A 24,950-nucleotide genomic window follows, 5' to 3' on the forward strand; every position below is an offset into this window, starting at 1 on the left:
AGCTTGTTAAGCTAGCATCCACTCTGCAGCCCCCCATTACCTCTCCACTCTTATTTCTCTCTACATTCCTCCCTGTGAACTCCGCTCACTGGACAAATCTCTCTTGTCGTCCCCCTTCTCCTCCACTGCTAACTCCAGGCTTTGTTCCTTTTCTCTTGCCGCACCTTATGCCTAGAATAGGCTTCCTGAACCTATACGTCTAGCTCCATCTCAACCTGTTTTCAAATCTATGCTGAAAACCCACCTTTTCAATGCTGCTTTTGGCTCCTAGCTACTACTCAATTGCCCTCCCCTTGTCCCTTCCTTCCTTCTCACCCTTTACTCTTCATCACCTATTACTTCATTACCCATTACTTTTCATCACCCGTATTTGTCTTGTCTGTCTGTATTATTTAGATTGTAAGCTCTTTTGAGCAGGGACTGTCTCTTTGTGTCAGGTGTTCAGTGCTGTGTGCGTCTGGTAGCGCTATACAAATGCTAATAATAATAATAAGCAATAAGTGACAGTATAGTAAACAAACAATAAACTACATTAATGCAATGCAGCATAAGTTGGTTGCAAGGAAAGCACAATGAAATTGCTGCAAACCATCCAAAACATGGCAGCAAGGCTAATTTTCAAGAAGTCGAAATACGAAAGAGCTACCCCACCACTCGAAACACTACACTGGCTAACAATCAAGGCAAGACTGATCTTCAAAGCGAGCACCATCATCTACAAAATATTATTTGGTTTGTCTCCAGAATACATGCTAGACTTGGTAGAACTATCCCCAAGAAACCCAAGCCCAGAAACCAGAAGCAACCTACTTCTTCACCTACCCAATTGCAGAAACATAACTTATAAATCTTATCTACATGGCTGTATTTAAATAACTGGTCTCCAAATGGTGGAATTCAATAACCAAAGATCACAAGAATCATCACAAATGATCTTCAGTTTAGAAAAAGAACTGAAAATATACCTGTTTAAAATAAAATTCTACAGCAAATGATTTAGCTATCAATGTCCATTCCGATTACTAATCATAAACCGAGGGAAATCTTGCCTCACCAATTTATTTTATTTCTTTGAAGGCGTGAATAAACATGTGGATAAAGGTGAGCCGGTTGATGTAGTGTATCTAGATTTTCAGAAAGCTTTTGATAAAGTTCCTCATGAGAGACTCCTAAGAAAAATCATGGGATAGAAGGCAAGGTTCTCGTGTGGATTAGGAATTGGTTACTGGACAGAAAACAGAGGGTAGGGTTAAATGGTCATTTCTCTCAATGGAGGAGAGTGAACAGTAGAGTGCCACAGGGATCTGTACTGGGATCAGCATTGATTAACATATTTATAAATGATATGGAAATCAGAATGACGAGTGAGGTGATCAAATTTGCAGATGATACAAAACTGTTCAAGGTTGTTAAAACACGTGCGGACTATGAAATATTACAGGAAGACCTTAAGAAATTGGAAAACTGGGCATCCAAATAGCAGATGAAATTTAATGTGGACAAATGCAAGGTGATACACATTGGAAAGAATAATCCGAATCACAGTTATCTGATGCTAGGGTCCACCTTGGGGGTCAGCGCTCAAGAAAAAGGTCTCGGTGTTGTCGTAGATAATATTCTGAAATCTTCTGCTCAGTGTGCGACGACATCCAAAAAAGCAAACAGGATGCTAGGAATTATTAGGAAAAGGATGGTGAATAAGACCGAAAATACTATAATGCCTTTGTATCACTCCATGGTGTGTCTACACCTTGAGTATTGCGTTCCGTTCTGGTCACCATATCTCAAAAAAAGATGCATATGGAATTAGAAAAGGTTCAAAGAAGAACGACTAAAATGATAAAGGGGATGGAATGGCTTTTCAGCTTGGAAAAGAGACGGATGAGGGGAGATATGATTGTCTACAAAATCCTGAGTGGTGTAGAACAAGTAGAAATAAATTGATTTTTTTTACTCGTTGCAAAAGTACCAAGACTAGGGGACACTCGAGGAAGTTACGTGGAAATACTTTTAAAACAGGAGGAAATATTTTTTCACTGAACGAATAGTTAAGCTCTGGAACTCTTTGCTAGAGGAGGTGGTAACAGCAATTTGCATATCCGGGATTAAAAAAGGTTTGGACAAATTCCTGGAGGAAAGGTCCATAGTCTGCTATTGAGACAGACATAGGAAGCAATTGCTTGCCCTGGGATTTGTAGTATGGAGTTTTGCCATGATTTGGGTTTCTGCTAGGTACTTGTGACCTGGCTTAGCTGCTGTTTGGAAAACAGGATACTGGACTAGATGGACAATTGGTCTGACCCAGTATGGCTACTCTTATGTTCATTATAAGTCCCAACCAAAATGTAAACTGTAATGTTAAACCATCACTATAAGTCTCAACCAAACTGTAAAATATAAAGCAATACTGTAACTGTTAACCAGAATATAATTTGTAAGCCACTTTGAACCAGATCTTGTTTTTGGATAACAGTGGGATACAAGAATGCATAAATAAAATAAATAGCCCTTGTCAGCACCATAATTCTGAGAGGCCTCTGCTGCTTTTGACTCCATAAGTAACTGAAGCAAGGCACTGTTCAATGGAGCAGAGGTAATTTAATTGGGCCGGGTGGGCCCATGGCCCTTCTTGTATATATGCTACAAATGTTAGTCACATGAAGGAAAGTGACCATGCTATGTTGGCTGGCATCAAATTCAAGGGCAGCACAGGAGATGGAGCAGGTCCTCAGTGTTGATGTAGTCAGTCACTGGAGACTATGCTGAACATCAGTGCTGGCACAGTCTGGCACTGGAGGCTGTTGGTGCCAGAGGAGAGAGTACAACATCACAGCTTTTGATGTGATGCACATCTTATGTGCTGGTGCCTCTGAAGCGATTTGTATGGACGCAAGAGCTGAACTGGACAATCTGTTTTTTGCGACCATTATGGAGGCTATGTGGCTTGGTCTGGGATAGAGCCAGGACACAGGCACGAAGGTGGGTGCTACTGCAAGGACCCCAGAGGTCTGTGACATTGTGTCGGCACAACAGACATACTGAGGTGGCCACGTGGGGATGTCTGGTCTGTTTGAAGGAGTCCACACCCCCATTTCTGCAACTAGCCCGGCCATTTGAAGGTGTTCAAAATGAAAACAAGAGAATCCCAATCCCAGAACATTGGACAGGATGGGGCATGATTTCCGTCCCTGAGGCTTCCTCAGCAGTTTTTGCTCCATCGCCTGCAAGTTGAAATTTGGGTGGGATTAGAAAGCTAAGAAAGGAGAATTTAGCAAAGAAAGTAAAATAACACAATATAAAAATTTAAAAATGGAAAGCAAGGAGACCAGTTATTAGGCTTTTTTGTCAGGGCTCTTTGTTAAGGACCATTTTATCAGGGGCTGTTTTCTTGTGGGCTATTTTGATGGGTTACCATGGATAGTACCAAAGCTGTTTGGAAGGATTTTCAGCATCACTGTCTAAATAGTGTGCTGATAGTCATAGATATAGGGCCTCCTAGTGCAGATATCCAGATATTTGCATTAGAGTTTCAGGGGTTATGCTTCTGTGAATTATCCAAAACAGTTGGCTGTTGCAGATTTTATCTGTCATCTGTGTTTTGTTGTTGAGATGAATTCTTTTTCCCCCTTGTATGAGGAAATATTTCTGGCAGTACAGTCTCATTGCAGGATCTGTCCATTACATTTTATTAGCAAATGATCAACTTATTTTCTCAAATTTCAGTGTGAAGTGAACACATGAAATTGAAATAACAAAAATTTTTAACAAGTGTTCTCCTTTTTTACATCTGGTTGTCCTTTGGAAAGGCACAGTAATATGTGACGTTTGAATAAGATGTATTGTCAATAAGAGAAGGTGAGATATTGAAAAAACTTGAATGACAATCTCAAAAAAGTGTTTAAAAAAATCTTAGGGCCCATAGTCTGCAATTAGCTGTCTATATTAGGCCATCCTATTTTGGATTGATAATTAATAAACATATAACACCCTTAAAAAATCAACCAAACAAAAAATAAACCCAAGTAGTATTGAATAAATACCACTGTCTCTCAGTACTCCGTCTCCATACATTACCCATGCCCCCCAGTGCCTTGGACTCTTCGCCCTGTTTTTAGTACTGTTTCTGCAATAAGTTCACCTCAGCTACACAGGTTCTTATTAGCCAGTGGGCCCTGTACTCCTCCCAATGGTTCTGCTCTATATAGCTGTTTGCAATAGCAAACATCGATGTTGGGGTTAAGAGAACATAAGTGGCAAGTGTTTGGGGGATGGGCAGTATAGAGGTTGGAAAAGGGAATGAAAGAGTCAAGGAACAGCTGATGGAAAGTGTGAATGATGGGAAAGGGCAAGGGGAAGAATAAGCCAAAAAAATGTGTTTTTGATTTTGCTACTATATAAAGCACTAGAGAGAAAAATAACACCAAATTTATGTTTTATAATTTTACGTAAAAGCAGAATTGCTAATTATAGTGTTAGACACATACAGTGATAGTATATTAGCATAAATAGTGAAACAGAGAGGACATGTCCTAGGTTCAGAGTATGAGAGTTTCAGCATTGATCAACAAACAAATATTGCACATCATTACTATTTATGGTGCTTCACAATGATGCTGCTCTGGTAGCAGATACATGTGGATCAGACAAGCAAATGGTCCTTAGTCATTTGCCTAATGATCTGGTGCGTTATGTACTTTTTCTCACATGCTTCCATACTGTCTTACTGACTGACCAACTAGACTGAGATATTGGGATATCTGGAAAAGAACAAAATGCATAACTAAGAAACTTAATTCATTTTTTTCAGGATCAGTATGGAAATTATGTGATCCAACATGTGCTGGAGCATGGCCGCCCTGAAGATAAAAGTAAAATAGTCACAGAAATAAGAGGGAAGGTTTTAATTCTGAGTCAGCACAAATTTGCCAGGTATCAGAAAATGATATTGTGTTTAAGAGCAGCTGTGTGAATTTGCTGTGTGTTATATCTTAGATGACTCATAGTTTCATATGTGTATTTTTTGTACATATTTTAAATTACTACTATGAGAATCGTATTACTGACCTGAGAGAAATTTCTGGAGGCCAGCTGAATGGCTGCCTCTTTCCTGTCAATGCATGTTGAGCTATATATTTGAAAATGTGAACTGAATTGTCAGTAACATTTGAAGAATGGAGCAGGCTTCAAGGGAAATAAATTCCAAAGTTTACCCTACTAGCAGATTTCTTTCCTAAGATCTCTCCAGGTTCAGTGATATATTAGTATAAGATAGTAGAGGACAGGAGTAACTGGTGTATTTCCAGTCACAAACACTATGTGTGAAGTGTTCATGGAAGTGTGATCTTTGTGAGCCCTACTTAGAAAAAAAGGTGTTTTTTTTTTTTGTTGTGTGAGATTAACTAAAAGTAGTAAAAAATAATTGTTGGGAAATAATTGCTCCCTAAGGTTTGAGAAGGTTTTTTATGTTGATGATTAAGATAGGATCGGGGTTAGAAACCCACAGAGGTTTCTAAGGCTTTTTCCTTCACAGCTGTATAGGTGCCTTAATAGTGTCTTCCCCCCCCCCCCCCCCCCCCCCCCCCCAAGGAATCATTTAAATTAAATATAATTGTATTGGGTTCATAAGGAGCATACCTCTGTGAGCATTTCACACACAGTTTGAAGAAGTAAGAATTTATTTGTGATTAGAAAGGTTCAATGATGAAGAAAGACCAAACTTGCATCTAACATCACTATGCACCAAAGGAGTTCTAATCAAGAATAAAATTAAAGGCCAACTACTAACATAAGTAAAATAGATTTTTTATTAGGCTAATGAATATTTAAAGATCCATGCTTTGAGACAACTAAGATCCTCACTTCTGTCCAGAAAGCTTGTGTCTTTAAAACTTCATTAGCCTAATTAAGGTAGTTTACTGATAACTATGTCATAGTGCTTGTTAAATGTAATCATTAAAAGAGTAAAGTTAAACCTTACTGACAGGCAGATCAAAAGCAAACGCCAGCACTAGAGGCTGTTAGCGCCATACTAGCACCAGCGTTTGCTACCGCCACATGATCAGAGCCCTCAAGCGCGTGAAATAACGCGCTCGAGGGCTCTTAGCGCAAGTAGCATGCAAATGCATGCTAAACAGGGCTCTTAGCGCAAGTAGCTTGCAAATGCATGCTAATCAGCGCTTAACGCATTCATCCCCAATGATAGCAACCAGCGCGCCAAAGATTGGGTCGCTGGCCGCAACAAACCCTACGCCAGCTCCGAGCTGGCGTTAAGGTTTGCAGATCATTGGGGAGGAATGGTGAGCCCTGTCCAACATGCATTTGCATGCTGGCAGGCCCCCATTCCCCCCTACAGCAAACCTGCTCATAGAAACATCCAATTTTGGACGTCCTTAACTGCCCATTGCAGAAACGTCCAAAATTTGGACATCCTCAACTGCCCCGTCACGGAACCGTCCAAATTTTGGACGTCCTACACTGCCCCATCGCTATACCTCTGACACCCCCTTGAAATTTGACTGGCCCTGCAACAGGGCAGTTGAGGACATCCATCTTCCGATTTAAAGATGGGTGACCTCTTTTCATTGGTCTCCAGCCCAGACCTGTCAAACAAGTGCGGGAGGATTGTGCTGAGCGCATGCTCAGGCACAGTTCTCCTGCACTTCTACCCCATGATCAGAGATAATTGCGCTGCTTAAATTTGCATTCATTATCTCTGATTATAGGTCTAATAGCGCCCCGCGCTGTTCCAGCGCTATTTTAGAGCAGCGCGGGGCTTTTGATCATCTGCCTGTGAGGGACAAAACTGATATAGTTTTTACAATGTTTAACATTTGATCACATACTAATTGTCTTTTTGAGCATTGTTTTGAAGTGGCACAGCAAAATGGTGTCAAGTATTAAATGGGCATTATGCAAGAAACTGACATGGTCTTTGATCTTGTTAAACTGTAGAGGAGAGAGGCACTTCACTTCAAGAAGAGCTAATTAGCTTAATTACTGTAAGAGATTAAGAGTAGCTGTGTGAAATGTTTTGCTAATTCTGACTTGGTTATTTCCAGCAATGTGGTAGAGAAGTGTGTGTCTCATGCCTCCCGTGCTGAGCGAGCTTTACTGATTGATGAAGTGTGCTGTCAGAACGATGGTCCTCACAGTGCCTTATATACCATGATGAAGGACCAATATGCCAACTATGTCGTCCAGAAGATGATTGATATGGCAGAACCTGCTCAACGGAAAATCATAATGCACAAGGTTGTTAACAGAAGGATTTTATTAAATTGTTCTGTGGCTCCTTATCTTTTTAGACTGCACTTTTCTGAGATTGCATTCAGATTTTTGCCTTGTGTGGTACTTTTCCTAATGCATTTCTTTTGTTTTTAAAAGAAAATGAATATTGGAGCATAAATGTATCCCATATCTTAATCCTCAACCTTTTCATATAAATCACTGCATCTGCCTTTATTTATAGGGTTAGTACTGACAGTGAAATATAAACAGACCAAACAGCAGATAGAGCACAGAGAGCAACACATGATTGTTTAAAATTTCACTTCTTTTCTGTGGAAAATTGTGTTGGTGTTCTTTTAAAAAGTGGCCTTCAGAAGACCTTTAGTAAAGTGAAATTTAGTACTGCTAGTAAACAGTTGTATAGTGTAATAACAGCTGCATGAACATTAAGGTGGAATTTAAATAATAAGGAAAAAAGTTGTTTTTACCTTTACTCTTTCTTTGTGATAAAGTAGGAGCTACAGATCCAATGGTGGGTGGGTAAGGGAAGGAGGTGGAATAAAGCAAAATGAAATTGGTCTGTTCTTCATGACACTGGTTCATTACTCCATGGGCATAGCCCTTCTGTGAGTGCTATACTTTTTCATATAATGTTGAGATATGTGGGTGCATTTGAAAAGTGGGTGCTTATCAGAGTTCTGTGTTACCAGCTTCTCTCCAAACTTTGCTAAGATTTTGAGGTTCTAGAAGGTTCAGTAGGTTAATCAAGAGTTGGAGTGCAACTCTTAATCTTTCTACTGCGATCTTGCCCACTCCCCATAACGACTCCATCCCCTTCATGATGGCCACTTACATTGCCTTCGGTTTGTCTAACTCACTTGGATTCAACCCATCATGCTTTTTTTTTTCTATGCAGCACCGCTTTACCTTTATTCCTGTGCACTGAACCTTTACTGTCTAAATTTAGAGCTCTCTTGAAAACGTATTTATTTCAGTAGAATTATGGCAGCAACTAGACTAAGCTGGAGGCCATGAAATGGGATGGCAATGCCATCTCTCTGTTTTCTTTAATTAATGGCATTCTTTTCTTCCCCTAATTTTATTTGAATTTGTAAACCACCCTGTTATGTTCTCAGGAAGGATGGTATATTGAGAGCTGGCTGAGCTAAGGGTATGATTTTTTTTTTTTTTTTTTGTAAATGTCCATAGGTATTTTACTGCTATCGATTTTATAGCACTGTTAGATGTATGCAGTGCCAGTTCATGCTATGACCTGACCATGCATGGGGAGTGCTAGAATTTGCAGCAGGAAGCACACCATTGGCGTTCTGTTCTATTTGTGTTTTGTGTTCCGCTCGTTATTCCAGTAAGGATTCAGAGCGGTTCACAGACTAAGAAGTTCTCTACAATTAAGGGATATACAATTAATCAGTTATACAGTCAGTGTCTCAACTTCCCCGCTACTTTTCAAATAAACTTTCAGAGCTTTTCAAAAAAGCAAATATGATGTCAAACGTTTCATTTTCAAAGGTAACATGTTCCAAAGTCTTGCCTCTTGAAACAGAAAGGAATCTTTATATATAGACTTTAAGCATATATTTTTAAAAATAGGATAACCTAATCGTAGGGTTTGATAAAAACAAAGGTTTTGCCCAGTAATTCTCCAAGTCTCTGAATTCAGACCATAATTGATTTAAAAATCAGGCAGACTATATTTTAAATCTAATACGCTGTTGAACTGACAGCCAAAGAAAATCTTTCATAAGTGGTAAAATACTATCATAGTAACATAGTAACATAGTAGATGACGGCAGAAAAAGACCTGCACGGTCCATCCAGTCTGCCCAACAAGATAAACTCATTTGTGCCACTTTTCAAATCAACCCCTTCCAAAAATCAGTTTTGCTGCTGTATTCAGCAGCTGTAACCGGTTCTGCAGTTTAGATGAAATATTGCAGTATAAAGAATTACAGTAGTCCAGTTGAAGGAGGATCGCCTGTACTCAAGTCCTGAAATTACTGTGTTGTAATTAGGATCTAATTGCCCTCATTTTAAGTTTAAAAAAGAACTTTTTACTCAAAGCACTAATCTGCTTATGAAATGTCAGTTTGGAATCCAATATAACTCCTAAAACTTTTTTCTCCTGATTTTAACACCAATGTCCTGATTGGAATACTGTTGATATCTTCAAACCATAAGATGTTTGTTTCTTGTTTATTCAATTTCAGAAAATAGTCTGTAGTCCATTTATCTGTAAGTGAGAATATAGTATTTTATAGATATTAAAGTTCAGCAAACCTTTCTAAAACAGAACATAAAAGAAAAATAACATCTGCATCAGATAAAACTGTGATGCCTGCATTTGAGAGAAAAGAATCAAGAGAACTAAGATAAACATGAAACAAAGACGGAGAGAGTGGAGATCCTTGTGATACTCCACAACCAGGGTTCCAACTTGATGACTTGCCATTCCTTCCTCTTACACTGTATGACCTATTATTTAGAAACTATTCAAACCACTCCCAGTTCATTCAATTTCAACAGGAGTATAGAATGATTGAACGCTGCAGATACATCAAATTGAAGTAGTGTACAGCCTGTTGTCCCCTGCTCAAAAATTATATATCCCTGTAGTAAGAACAAGGAGTAATGTTTCTGTGCTGTGGCTAAGTCTGAAACAATGCCGAGTCTTATGTAAGACATTATGTGATTCTGTAAAACTTTGAAATTGTTCGTTAACTGAAAATTCCAATAACTTAGCCATCCAAGGTATACTCGCAACTGGGCGATAATTCTAAAGTCAAATCAGCAACTATAGAGTTCAGAAGAGGAGTTAGTATAATATCTGATAATCTTTACATAAGTACATAAGTACATAAGTAGTGCCATACTGGGAAAGACCAAAGGTCCATCTAGCCCAGCATCCTGTCACCGACAGTGGCCAATCCAGGTCAAGGGCACCTGGCACGCTCCCCAAACGTAAAAACATTCCAGACAAGTTATACCTAAAAATGCGGAATTTTTCCAAGTCCATTTAATAGCGGTCTATGGACTTGTCCTTTAGGAATCTATCTAACCCCTTTTTAAACTCCATCAAGCTAACCGCCCGTACCACGTTCTCCGGCAACGAATTCCAGAGTCTAATTACACGTTGGGTGAAGAAAAATTTTCTCCGATGTGTTTTAAATTTACCACACTGTAGCTTCAACTCATGCCCTCTAGTCCTAGTATTTTTGGATAGCGTGAACAGTCGCTTCACATCCACCCGATCCATTCCACTCATTATTTTATACACTTCTATCATATCTCCCCTCAGCCGTCTCTTCTCCAAGCTGAAAAGCCCTAGCCTTCTCAGCCTCTCTTCATAGGAAAGTCGTCCCATCCCCACTATCATTTTCGTCGCCCTTCGCTGTACCTTTCCGGGTAATAAACTAATTGAAAAGTTTTATATTTACAAATTCAGTAAGCCAATACAAAATATTCATGGGAACTTCCTTCAACAAATAGGGGCATACTACACCTAAAGGACATGATTTCTTGGAAAGTTTAATCAGAGTCCTTTTAATCAATTCCAGAGAAACATTTACAAAACTTCCCCAGATTCTGTCCCCAGGAATACTATTTGTTTGATCATTCAGAGATGAAAGTATAATATATGTTTTAACTTCTGAGAGAATTGTCTGATCTTATTAACTTTAATCTGAAAAAATTGTCACTTCTGAGGCAGCATAGACAGGGCTCGGGCAGTGGACCACTTCAGCTGATGGGACTTGGGCATCCCTGCATTGGGGGGGGGGGGGGGGGGAGGAGAGGCTGAGCCCAAAGTAAGAGGCCAGGCCTCCTGTGCCAACTCTCTACTGTCCAGTGCTCACACAAACATATAAAAGACAGTCTCTAGTCAATACAGTTTACAAGCTATTCAAGACATATACAGATCAAATAAGAGATTAGGGAGTTAAATTTATTATATAAATGTTAAAGGAATGTGGGTAATCAAGAGGGTGGAAATGTGAACTTATCAAAGCCAAGATATGCTTGCTCATGCTGATTATATTTTTCATTGACAAGTAGGAATGAGTGAAGCACACAAGTGGGTGACATTATTGCATGCCACCAGGACAGAATAGCTCTCCCAAAGCTCAGAACATAGTGTAAAATTCCAGTCATGTGAAGCCCTTCTCACCTGCAGCAACCTTTAGAATGCAGGAGTTGCCTATTGGTTAAACCAGCAGGCTAAGAACCAGGGGAAGCATGGTTCCAAATCCCACTGCAGCTCCTTGCGATCTTGGGAATATCACTTAACCCTCCTTTACCTGAGGTACAATCAGACTGTCAGACCTCCAGGGACAGAAAAATACCTCTTTTCAGAAGACACACAATTCTCCCTTTGTGCAGGCTTCTGATACTTGCATTGTTGATCACAGAACAAGGCCTGCCTTCTTCATCGCAATCTCACATCATGGAAATTGAGCAGCACTCAATCTCTGTTAGGTGTGGGCAGCCAGAAAATGTTCATTTCGTTGTTTTTGTTTCAAAAGAATGTCATTAACAATGTGCACTAGTTGCATATAGTGCACACTCTTTCCCAGTAGTGTGTGCGCATCCACAAACTATTATACATGCATGCAGTAGCCCACTTCCCAAAGAGTTGCATTACTTCTTGAACTGTGGAGGCTGCTGCAAGCAGGAAGGGCTGCACATTTAAGTTCTGAGAGAGCCGTTCCATCCCGATAGATTCCAATGACGTAACCCACTTGTGTCGGATCAGTCCTGCTGGCTGTGGAAAACATCTGTTAAAGGTGAACAACATTGATTATTATGGTGTGCTGTGTGTTTAAAAATTGCTGATAGACATAATTAGAGTAATTTTATAAAGACATTTTCACATATATGTGGGCTCTTATATGGCTGACATAAAAGTACGCACATTGACCTGATGTCGCTTACTTTGCTAGTAGGTGTGTACAGGGATGGAGTTTGAGTGGTTCATGGGTAGAGTTCACATATACATTCATGGATTATTAAGTGTTCTAATATATGTCCATACTTAACAATTATAAATACAGACATTCACAGGGCAGGTCTAAATGTCTGTGACTGCAGTGTAGGTGTGTGTGTCTTTATAACATTAGCCTAAAATTTAGAACTTGAAAATGGCTTATACAAGGCGCCTCTTTGTAAAATTATCCTCAGCGTAGTGGTTAGTGCAATGAGCTGACAACTGAGGAAGCATTGTTCAAATCCTGCTGTTGCTCCTTGTGATCTTGGGCAAATCACTTAACCTTTCATTGTCTCAGGTACAAACAGAGTGTAAGCCCTAAGGGGACAGGGAAATACCTAGTGTACCTGAATGTAACTCATTATGAGCTACTACTGAAAAAGGTGTAAACTAAAGCCAAATCCAAATAGCCTGTTTTTTTTGTTTGTTTTTTTTAGTTTATGTAGGTACTAGCCGTTAAGCCCGTTAAAACGGGCGCGTATTGGAATGTTTTTTTTCCCAAGGCCCCCCTCCCATTGTAGCTGCAAGGCCCCCTGCCATCCTCCTTCCCTGCCAGCTGCAAGACCCCCTCTGTCCCTCCATCCCAGCTCCAAGGCTCCAGTCCTCCCCCCTTCCCAGCTGCAAGGCCCCCTGCCCGCCCTCCCTCCCAGTTCCAAGGCCCCAGGCCCTCCCCCCCAGCTCCCAAGGCCCCCTTCCCTCCCTCCCAGTTCCAAGGCCCCCTGCTGTCCCTCACAACTGTAAGGGGCCCCATTCCCTCCCTCCCAGTTCCAAGGCCCCTTGCCCCCCCCCCGTGCCTTCTTCCCAGCCAGCTGGAAGGCCCCCTTCAGTCCAGCCCTCCCAGCTCCAAGGCCCCCCTCCTTCTGAGACCTCCCATGTCCCCTCCCCCCCCCCCCCCAAGGTAGCCGCTACCGCCCCCTCCCCCCCTTCACCCGGCCCGGGCCCTCTCTTCGTTATTCAACTTACAGCAGCGCCAAAACAGCAGCAAGCTGCAGCTCCCGTTGGCCTTCCTTCACTGCCTGTGCCTCGCCCTCGTGTGACGTCACGTCGGCGAGGGCGGGGCACAGGCAGGGAAGGAAGGCCGACGGGAGCTGAAGCTGAGCTGCTTGCTGCTGTTTCGGCGCTGCTGTAAGTTGAATAACGAAGAGAGGGCCCGGGCCGGGTGAAGGGGGGGTGGTGGCGACTCCGGGGGGGGGGGGGCGGTAGCGGCTACCTTGGGGGGGGGGAGCGGTAGCGACGTCAGCGGTTCCCTCCCTCCCCTTCCGCGCAGTTTCCCTCTCTGTCCCGCCCCCCTCGCCCCGTCATCACGTCTTGACGCGGGGGCGGGACAGAGAGGGAAGTCTCTACTGCGCATTTGCAAGTGAGTACGGTCACTTGCCTTTTATATGTTTGATATTTCCTTACTGTTGATTGTATGGGTAACCTGAAAACAAGACCTGGTTGATGATCTTAAAGACCAAGGTTGGAAAACAGGGTAGAATACCAGTTTTCTGAAGTTAAAATCCTTATTTTACAAACTTGAGTCCTTCATAAATGAAAATGAATAATAATGAATTTTTAACTTTTTCTTGTGGAAAGGTGGCAATATTTGAATTTATTTTTTACATGGGAAACCCAATCCAGGTCTGAAAAGAGGTCTTCAGCTAATAAAGCTTTAGTTTTACACAAGTAGAATATATTGAATTATAAATTTATTGGGATTAGCCTTGAAAATCTTGAATTCTCTGTTGATAAGCAGGATGCCATACAAGTCTTTCTGAGCATGTATGGGCTGGATGTTGCATTTCTATGTACGGGCTGGATGTTGCACTTTTACATAGCAACATAGATGACGGCAGAGAAAGACCTGTACAGTCCATCCAGGTCCTTTTGGTATATGCAACTAGATCTACTTGGTTACCCATTTCATGAGTCTCCTGGCCTGGTGGGTTATGGAGATCTAGGGAGTCAAGGAAGGTAGATATGTCCTTGACCTTAGGGCCGTTTGTTATATTTAGGTATAGGGTGCAGGTTGCCAAGTCTACATTCTTGGCAAAGAAATCAAAGAAGTCTGTACTAGCTGTTCGCCATTTCCCTGGTGAGCAATAGAATAGTATGCATGTCAGTTGGTTTAATAGTGTGGTGTCCTCTATTTTACATGCCATTATTTCTAGGTCTGATGAGTGAAGTGAGAGTGATTTTACACATACCAGTGTACATAAGGCCTAGACCTCCTCCTTCAGTTTTCTCAGGACAGATAAGAATTTGTATCCTGGAGGACAGATTTCATTTAAGAGTGGGTTGCTATCAGAATGCAGCCAGGGTTCTGTGATAAATACCAGGCCTGGTGTGTGGTGTTCTATCCAGTCTTTGATTGTAGTTGTTTTGTTTCCAAGTGACCTCACATTTAGGTAATAGGCAGGAACTAGGATGGCTGTCGAGGGCGGTTTATTCTCCAGGTTCGGTTGAGCTAATTGCGTCGTTCACAAGGAGCCTTCACAGCTTCTGCTGTTATGTTGTATTATCCTGACCTGTGGAAGGAAGTTTTGGCCTCTGAAGGCTCTACCTTGAATGGCCCCAAAGTTGCCCACTAAGGTGTGTGACCCTTCGGAAGCGCACATCAGACTAATCACCCTGATGATCCTCTGTGAGAGCATGTGGAGGACGTTGATGATGTCACAGGTGGACGGAGCTTCACGCTACACTGCTAGAAAAAATCTCTAGGTGAAAATGCTTGTGCTGCAGTCCATTCTCTTTAAAGCAGCAAAGGAGACTCTTAATCTCCTAGATAATCTGCTGACTTTACCTCCATCTATCCTATAAAAAAACAAAAACCTCCATTTCTTTTCACTTGCAGAGGTTCTGGCCTCTAAGTTACTACATCTCTGTCTTCATCCTGACTATCTGCTTTTAACCTATAATTGCTCTTTTGCATTGTGTTTTTATATTTTATGCTGAAATTGTTTTAAGAGTGCTATTATTATTATCAGAAGCTTAGTGGATTAGGTAGGAAAGCCAGTGCTGGGCAGACTTCTATGGTCTGTGCTTTGATCGAGGCTGAATAGATTTGGATGGGCTTGAATGGAGCTTTTCAGGGCTTTGACAGCAACTTCAGAAATTATAGAACAAGGCCAGTGCCGGGCAGACTTCTACGGTCTATGCCATAAAAATTGCAAGGATAAATCAAGACCGGGTATACATATGATGTATCACATCATACCTTATGTAATGAGTTTATCTTGTTGGGTAGACTGGATGGGACCATATTTTATCTACTGTCATCTACTATGCTGTTATGTTACCGAGTTAGTTCAGTCTCTACTTTGGTGGACAATTTGATCCAGTTTGATTGTGGGACTTCCATTCCAAATTCCTCAACCCCAGAAGGTGCTAACGATGGATGCATTCCACCTGGGCTGGGGAGCTCACTTGGACGAACTTCACACCCAAGGTGCATGGTCCGCCCAGGACACAGATCTCCACATCAATCTTCTGGAGCTCAGGGCAATCTGGAATTCTCTAAAGACTTTCAGAGATTGGCTGTTCAACCAAATTGTGCTATTCAAACATACAATTAGGTTGTGATGTACTATACCAACAAGCAGGGGGACACCAGATCACGCCTACTGTGTCAGGAGGCTGTCTGGATGTGGCCCTGGGCAGCCCAGCACAGGGTGCTCCTCAAAGCCACTTACCTGGCAAGGAAATCCAACAGCCTGGCTGACAGATTGAGCAGGATCATGCAATCACACAAGTGGTCACTCAACATGGATGTTGCCCATGAGGTCTTCTGAATGTGGGGCACCCCCTCGGTGGATCTCTTTGCCACTGAACTCAATCATAAAGTGCCTCAGTTCTGTTCCGGGCTTCAGGCCCATGACAGGCTAGTGTCGGATGCCTTCCTCCTCCATTGGGAGGAAGGCCTTCTGTATTCATATTCTCCCATCCCTCTTTTGAGAAAAACTTTGCTAAAACTCAAGCAAGACAGAGCGACCATGATCCTGATCACTCCATAGTGGCCCAGGCAGATCTGGTTCCCCCTTCTTCTGGAGTTATACTCTGAAGAGCCTTGGCAATTGGAGTGTTTTCCAACCCTCATCATGCAGAACGAAAGATCTCTTTTATACTTTATGTTTGGAATAAACTTCCTGAGCCCTTACGCCAAGCCCCCTCCCTACCCATCTTCAAATCCTTGCTCAAAGCCCACCTCTTCAATGTTGCTTTCGGCACCTAACCTTTATACCTTTCAGGAAATCTAGACTGCCCCTATTTGACTGACTGTACATTTGTCCTTTAGATTGTAAGCTCCTAGTAGCGCTTTACAAATGTCAAGTAGTAGTAGTACTCTAACCTCCAGTCTCTGGCCCTCACAGCCTGGTTGTTGAGAGCTTAGGATTTGCTTCCTTGTATCTTCCCGAGGGTGTCTCCAAGGTCTTGCTGGCTTCCAGGAAAGATTTCACTAAGAGGTGTTACTCTTTCAAATAGAGGAGGTTCCTGGTGTAAGGACCTTGCCCTCAATCCCCTTTCTTTCCTACACAGACCCTGCTTTGAATACCTTCTATGCCTCTCTGAATCTGGACAGCCTCTAGTTGCTCACCTCATGAGAGATTTGCTTTTGATAAAGCCCCCTGTCAGTCCTCCACTTGTGTCATAGGACCTCAATGTCGTCCTCGCCATCTGATGAAAGCTCTTTTGAGCCACTGGATTTCTGTCATCTGTACTTGACCTGGAAGGTCTTGTTTTTGGTGGCTTTTACTTCAGCTTGAAGGGTCAGAGAGCTTCAGGCCCTAGTGGCGGATCAGCCTTACACCAAATCTCATCATAATATAGTAGTTTTCCACTTGCAGTCGTAGAAACATGATGGCAGATAAGAGCCAAATGGCCCATCCTGCCTGCCCATCCACAGCAACTACTATTTCCTCCTTTCCAAAAGAGATCCCATGTGCCTGTCCCATGCTTTCTTAAATTCAAACACAGTCTTCGAGACGATTCCACGCATCCGCCACCCTTTCTGTGAAAAAGTATTTCCTTAGATTACTCCTGAGCCTATAACTACTTAACTTCCTCCTATGCCTTCTCATTCCAGAGTTTTCCTTCATTTGAAAGAGGCTCATCTCCTGTACATTAATGCCACAGAGGTATTTTAAATGTCTCTAATCATATCCCCTCTCTCCTACCTTTCTTCCAAAGTATACATATTGAGAGCCTTAAGTCTGTCCCCATACGCTTTGACAGAGACCACTGACCAATTTTGTAGCCACCCTTTGGACTGACTCCATCCTGTTTATATCTTTTCGTCGGTGACTGCTTCAGAGTTGCACACAGTATTCATACAAGGGCATATCACCTCTTTTTTTTTTTTTCCTGCTGGCCATTCCTCTCCCTATGCACTCGAACATCCTTGTGGCTTTGACAGTCACCTTTTCTACCTGTTTGGCCACCTTGAGATCATCAGAGACAGTCATCCCCAAATCTTGTTCTTTCATACACAGAAGTACTTTACCCCCTATACTATACCTTTCCCTTGAAGTTTTGCAACCTAATTGTATGACCCTTCATTTTTAGCATTAAATGGGAGTTACCAACTGCTGGACCATTCTTCAAGCTTTGCCAGATCTCTCTGCATGCTATCTATGCCCTCCGGGGTGTCTACCTTATTACAAAAGTTGGTATCATCTGCAAAGAGACAAACCTTACCAGTCAGTCCTTCTGCAATATCACTAATAAAGATGTTAAAAAGATCGAGCCCAAGGACCGATCCCTTTGGTACACCACTGATAACATTCCTCAGAGCAGACTTCATTTACCACTACCCTCTGTCTCCTTCCACTTAATTAGTTTTTAACCTAGTCAGTCACTTTAGTGCCCATGCTGAAGGCATTTATCAGTCACCTGTGCAGAACCATGTCAAAGGCTTTGCTAAAATTCCAAGTACACCACATCTAGTGCCCTTCCCATATCCAACTGTTTGGTCACCCAGTCAGAGAAATCAATCAGATTTGTCTGAGAAGTCATACCTCTAGTGAAACCATGCTGCCTCAGGTCCTGCAGTCCATTTGATTCTGGAAACCTCACAATCCTCCACTTTAGAAGCATTTCCATTAGTTTAGTCACCAACAGTTCCTGCCTAAGGTGGTGTTGGGAGTTCCATCTGAACCAGTCAGTTGTCCTACCAACATCCTTTCCCAAACCTCATGCCCATCCTGGCAAAAGTGCACTGCACACCTTGGACTGCAAGTGAGCATTTGCCTTTTACTTGGAGCAGGCTAGGTCGTACAGACTGTCCACTCAGCTTTTTGTTTCTTTTGATCCCAACAGGATGGGGGTCGCCGTATTGAAACACACCATTTCCTATTGGCTAACAGATTACATTTCATTCACATGCCCAGGCTGGGCTAACTCTCGAGGGTCAGGGCTGACTTTTGAGGGTCATGTCAAGGCTCATAATGTCAGAGCCATGGCTTCCTCGGTAGCCCACTTGAGGTCAGCCTCCATTGAAGAAATTTGCAAGGCTGCAACGTGGTCTTCAGTTCACACATTCACATCTCATTACTGCCTTGACGCAATAGTCAGTTTGGACAGACAGTGCTGCAGAATTTGTTTGGGGTCTAGAATCCAGCTCCACCTCCCTAGGCCCATTCTGTTCTGGGCTGCACTCTCACACAGTTGTATATAGTTTCAGGTTAATTACTATTTTGACCTCGTCGTTGCAAGGCCAAGTTGACCAATGGTAGTTTTTGATGAGCCTGGTAGCCAGGAATTCCCATATGTAAGAATATGGCCTGCTTGTCCTCTGGGAAAACAAATATAGTTGCCGAGGACAGCAGGCCATTCATTCTCACATACCCTCCCACCTCCTGTTGGAGTTGATTCCTTGCTATAGTATTGTATTGACGGTTCCGCGCTTTTGTGGCAGCGGGCAGGAAAGCACTCACATGCTCTTAAAGCGATATTAGCTTTTTTTTTTTATGCTCCACACCCGGTGATGTGGATGACATCACCCACGTGTGAGAATGTACGGCCTGATGTCCTTGGAGAATGTCTGCTACAGGTAAGTATCTTTGCTTTACTGCACCTCCATATAGTGAGCTGTATTCTTCCAAATGTAAACACTACGTTAAATGCTAAAAGAGGAGGAGTGATTATAAAAATAACAATTCTCAAAATAACAGCTACCTCAGATAAGTTCCTTATCAGGTCTGTTTAGAATAACATTAAAAATTAAAAAGCATAATAGCCCCCCGTCCCCACCTCCTGTCAACTGTTTCAAACACAAGCAAAGCTCAGCACTATGTTTTGTTTTTAACGTAGTAGAGTTCTGTGGAGTTTTTCAGTTTTTATTTCAAGCCTTAAGTGTAGGTGAGAATCATTGCATATATTTTTGTTTTCAGGTTTTAAAGATCTTTTTTCAATAACATTCAAATGAAAGAAATAGACAACCGATTACAAGGGGGAAAAAACATGCAGGCATTACCAGTTGCGAATGCTTGCTAGCAAAGGTTGTATAACATTACCTGCCATATTCTACTTCCAGTTCTAGAAAGCTGACCTGAATATGAATTCACTGAATTCAGTGCAGTTGCTAATAGTTGAACATTTGAAATGTCCTTGGGTTTGGAGTTGGGGTGAAAGTTCATTTGAGCTTAATAGTTATTTTAAATCTTGTAAATTTTATAGTTTAAAAAAAATTAAAGAATTTCACAAGATTCCTACATGATCAAGATGGTTGCCTGTACATCATAATCTGATGCTTTCTCTCTCGTCCCTGCTGCCCACAAGCAGCAAGCCATGAATGGATCATGGGGCCATCACAAGTATGACAGTTTCAATGGAAGGCCCTAAGCAGGGTGAGGTTGCCAGCGCCATCCTTGACCATCCCTGACCATCCCAAGGCAGAGGAGAGTTAAGTGGCTTGCCCAAGAGTACAAGGAGCAGCCATGGGATTTGAAACTGGTCCCTCTGGTTTCCCGCCTGCTTCGTAGGCTACTCCTCTTCCAATATGACTATCCATTGCAAAATGCATATATCATAATTTACAAGACATGTGTTATCACCATACTGATGTTTGGCATAAAAACAATTTAATGACTATTGGTTACCAGACACACACACACAATGCCTGAACTGAAAGGTTGTGTTTTCATTTGGAGAGAGTTTTGTAAAGTTTGAATGACTGCAGAATGAGGAGCAGTAGTTAACCCCACCTTGTTTTCATTGCAGATTCGGCCTCACATCACAACTTTGCGGAAATATACATATGGAAAACACATTTTGGCTAAGCTGGAGAAGCATTACTTGAAGAACAGTACTGACCTAGGGCCTATTGGGGGACCACCAAATGGAATGCTGTAGCAAAAAAAAAATAATAATAATTCCACATATAAATAAAATAATAGGCAGTGCCTCCCCTACCCTGTATAAGAAAATAATTATATTGTGAATAATCAAAACATAAACTTAACTCAGATTTCTTCAATTTAAAAAGAATTGACTGTTTATGCATTTGTAAATTTCTTATGTTTGTTCTGTATATTTTGGGGGGAATTTTGATTCAAAATTGTATCTCCAACACTGATGGGAGACCTATCAGATTATTTTTGCTGGGTAAAAAGCACAAAGGACTGTAAATGATGTATCAAAATAGCTGTTGCATACTTTGTAAATTTTTACTTTGTAAAGTCACTGTAAAAAAAAAAAAAAAGTGGTAGTTTTTAAAAGCAAAGTACAGTATTTTAATGCACTGGCTTGAAATCTGATAGGTCTACCACCAGCATAGTAAACAGGTTTCCAATAGTGTAAATAGGCATATGACCTTAAAACACCTTTCCGATTTTATACCTAATTAAGAAATGTTTACTGTCCTCTTACACATAAGTTAAATTTTGTTTTGATGATTCACAATGTACAGTTTAATTCAGGCACAGCGTACTTAAATGTGCCAATATGTCAGAAGTGATGACAATTTGGAAACTCTCTGCTGTTTAGGGGAATAGTTTCAATTGTTGTAGATGCATTTTTTTAAATACATGCAGTGCCCTAGATGAATTAAAATCCTTCATCTTCTGATGTGTAAAAGTGAATGTACATACATATTTAACTGTTGTACAAAACAGAGGAATTTAAATCATGGTGGTACTTCCATACATAATAGTACATTGTCTGAAAAGTGGGTAGAATATATCTACAGTACTTCTCAGCCAATCCACAGAGCAAGAAAGTAGATATTTAGTAGGTGATGGGATTGAGATATAGAATTGTATGATAAATTGTGAGTGTTGAGCATTTATTATTTTTCTTATGATGTGCAAACAAAAGTAGAAGTAGCTTGAGGAGAAAAGGGGCCACTGCAATGGTAAACTTGATAGCTCAACATTTAAGCATGATTTACATATTGAAATAGCCTTTTTTTTCTTCTTATATATGCATTGTATACGTGTAGGTAAATAGGTGTAAGTTTACAGTTTGGAAAAAAAACCTCTTGTTTCCATGTTTATTACAAACCTTGCTAATTTAGTAGTGGTGCTTACAATTAGTTGTACAGATGTACATTTGTAAACCTCAATGCTGTAAATGTAATTGTTTTACTCTACCTTTTGGAAAACACAAAAATTAGCATTTTTTAAATGTATATTCACACCTCTCCCCATTTTTCACCCTGCCATATAGTGTGGTAGAATGTAAATTTATTTCTGAAAATCAGATGATTTTTTTTAAATTGTATTTTCACAAGGCTTCAGAAATATGAACCACCTTTTTATCTCATGTGGGTAACTTGTTTTGTTTATAAATATAACGGTTGAATCTGTTAATATATTGAACTGGAGGGGGGTATTAAGGTTACCAAAGGCTCCATTGTGTGTGTGTGTGACAAGACAGATCCATTTCCTGTTTTATCCCATTGTTTGTATGAACTGGTGGTTCTGATTTCCCTAAGTGGGGAAAAAAAGTGCAAAAACAGAAGTCATGCATGAAGTGTAGTAAAATCAGGACTGGATCAGCCTATCTGAAAAAAACGGAGCCAGTAGTAACTTGAGTGGGTGATGATTAAGAATCACTTAAAACCAAACTATTGTTTATAATAAGAAAAGATTGGACAAACAGTTACTTTGGAAACCTATGCTGCTTTGTCTCGTTTAATGTGGCATGAGTTTTTTTTTTCTTTGTACAGAAGAATATTGTATTTTTCAATAGCCACCTCCAAACCAAGAGAAAAATGTATGATACTGTCAATTTTTTTCTCTGAACGTGACATTCACAGAAACTTTCAGATGATGTACATTTACAAGAGGCCTTATGTACATTTTCCAATAATCTTTTTAAGGCAGAATTGTGAGCATTTGTGTATAATTAAAATCCTTTTTAATCCTTTGCCTATGAAAATTTTTCAAAAATATATTTTGTAAATTTGACTTCTGAAAGATAAAAGCACTTAGTATTTTGTACAGATCATTGGTTTTTTGCAATAGAATTTAGAACCTTTCATTGTGATATTTTTAGAACTGACACGAGTAGTTTTTCGTGCTGCACAAGAAAATGTAAAGAAAAATATTTTCTTAGGAGTATAATTTCATTGTCAGATGCAGTTTGTTGCTAGATAACATTTCTTTTTCCCATCATAGTTATTTAGTTTCCTGATGCTGTTTCACTACTGATGTGACCTACCATTTCAGTGCTATAGTGTAAGCCTGATTATTTTACTGAAATTTCTTCCTATCTTTGTAGTTAATTAGCAGTAGGCTTATAGCAAAGACTTGTGATGTTACCTCATTTGTTAAGCAGACTTTACCAAGTGAATTAGGTCATACAGGGGTCCTTTTACCTAAGCCGCAGTAAAAAGTGGCCTGCAGTAGTATGGGTGTGTATGTTGGGCACACTGGGCCATTTTTTTTTTTTTTACCGTGACTGGGTCAGAAAATGGGCATGCATTAAAATTAAAACTAGAGCGTGCCTATTTACGGCCTGAGCCCTTAACTGCCACCCATTGACTTAGTGGTAAGGGCTCATTCGCTACCTGCGCGGTAACCATGCTGATTACCGCCGGGAACGCCCCCATGGTAGAAAATTATTTTCTACTGCAGGATTTGGCGCATGCCAAACATAATTACCACCAGAAGCATACACTAGCCTGGCAGTAGTGCCGATTTTGCACATTCTACCCGCACATTAGCCCTCCCACGCCTTAGTAAAAGGGGCCCACAGCATAGCCCTGGTATATATATGACAGCTATGTGTTTACTATGTATAGATCATTTAGAGGGGCATAATCGAAAGGGACGCCCAAGTTTTTCTGAGGACGTCCTCGCAGAACGTCCCCGTGAAGGGGCGGGGAAAACCCGTATTATTGAAACAAGATGGACAGTCATCTTTTGCTTTGATAATACGGTCGGGGATGCCCAAATCTGGAAATTTAGGTTGACCTTAGAGATGGTCGTTTCTGATTTTCGGCGTTAATGGAAACTGAGGATGCCCATCTCAGAAACGACCAAATCCAAGCTCTTTGGTCATGGGAGGAGCCAGCATTCGTAGGTCACAGGTCCCCCTCACATGCCAAGACACCAACTGGGCACCATAGGGGGCACTGCTCCCAGGTGCATAGCTCCCTTACCATGTGTGCTGAGCCCCCCAAAACCTACTACCCACAACTGTACACCACTACCATAGTCCTTATGGGTGAAGGGAGGCACCTAGATGTGGGTACAGTGGGTTTGTGGTGGATTTTGGAGGGCTCACATTTACCACCACAAGTGTAACAGGTAGGGGGGGGGGGATGGGCCTGGGCCTGGGTCCGCCTGTCTGAAGTGCACTGCACCCACTAAAACTGCTCCAGGGACCTGCATACTGCTGCGATGGACCTGAGTATGACATTTGAGGCTGGCAAAAAATATTTTTAAAGAATATTTTTGAGGGTGGGAGGGGTTTAGTGACCACTGGAGGAGTAAGCCCGATTCCCTCTGGTGGTCATCTGGTCAGTTCGAGCACCTTTTTGTGGCTTGGTCGTAACAAAAAAAGGACCAAGTAAAGTCGTCCAAGTGCTCATCAGGGACACCCTTCTTTTTCGATTATGGGTCGAGGACGCCCATGTATTAGGCAAGCCCAAGTCCCGCCTTTGCTACGCCTCCAACATGCCCCCCCCCCCCCCCCGGAACTTTGGTCGTCCCCGCAACGGAAAGCAGTTGGTGACGCCCAAAATTGGCTTTTGATTATGCCAATTTGGGCGACCCTGGGAGACGGACGCCCATCTTCCGATTTGTGTCGAAAGATAAGCTTCCTTCTCTTTCGAAAATAAGCCTGTTAGTAACACAAATTTCTCCAAGGATAAGCAGATTACATAGTTGCAGACACATGGGGGCTGATGTCAATGATGGAGCCTGAGACAGAAAAATTGAGGTAACAACCTTTTAGCTTGGAGGTCTCCAGAGCAGTAAACTCATTTTGCAGGGCTGGAGGGTATCATCTGCAGTTTGTTCATGGTCCGATACAGCTTCAACTTTTTCTCTTACATTTTTCATTGTGGTCTTAGATTGGCACCTTGGTGGTTGTTTTGTCTTCCCCTAGATAAGATTTTCTACTTCATTTTTAATTTTTGGCATAGCTATGATCTGCAGCATCACCAGTACATTGAGCACACTCAGTTAATTATAACATCAAGGGTCCTGTTTACATACTATATGAGCCTACTTCCTCATGACTCACCTCCCTTTGTCATCAATCTCTCCTAAGGTTTTATTTTATAACAGAACTTTTCAAT

At 41.4% G+C, this 24,950-nt stretch overlaps 1 protein-coding gene across 11 annotated transcripts in view; it reads left to right on the forward strand.

Moving 5' to 3' along the window:
- The window catches only part of PUM2 (pumilio RNA binding family member 2), a 334,312-nt gene extending 311,741 nt beyond the window's left edge, over positions 1–22,571 (forward strand). For all 11 annotated transcript variants that reach the window (XM_030198823.1, XM_030198814.1, XM_030198820.1 and 8 more), the window contains 3 exons: positions 4,808–4,929; positions 7,059–7,251; positions 20,423–22,571. In XM_030198823.1, coding sequence (XP_030054683.1) covers positions 4,808–4,929; positions 7,059–7,251; positions 20,423–20,554 — 447 coding nt within the window. In that variant the 3' untranslated portion in view covers positions 20,555–22,571. The remainder of the gene's footprint in view (positions 1–4,807; positions 4,930–7,058; positions 7,252–20,422) is intronic.
- The last annotated feature ends 2,379 nt before the right edge of the window (positions 22,572–24,950 follow it).

The sequence above is a fragment of the Microcaecilia unicolor genome, chromosome 3 (assembly GCF_901765095.1).
Source record: "Microcaecilia unicolor chromosome 3, aMicUni1.1, whole genome shotgun sequence".
In the NCBI taxonomy this organism is placed as follows: domain Eukaryota; kingdom Metazoa; phylum Chordata; class Amphibia; order Gymnophiona; family Siphonopidae; genus Microcaecilia; species Microcaecilia unicolor.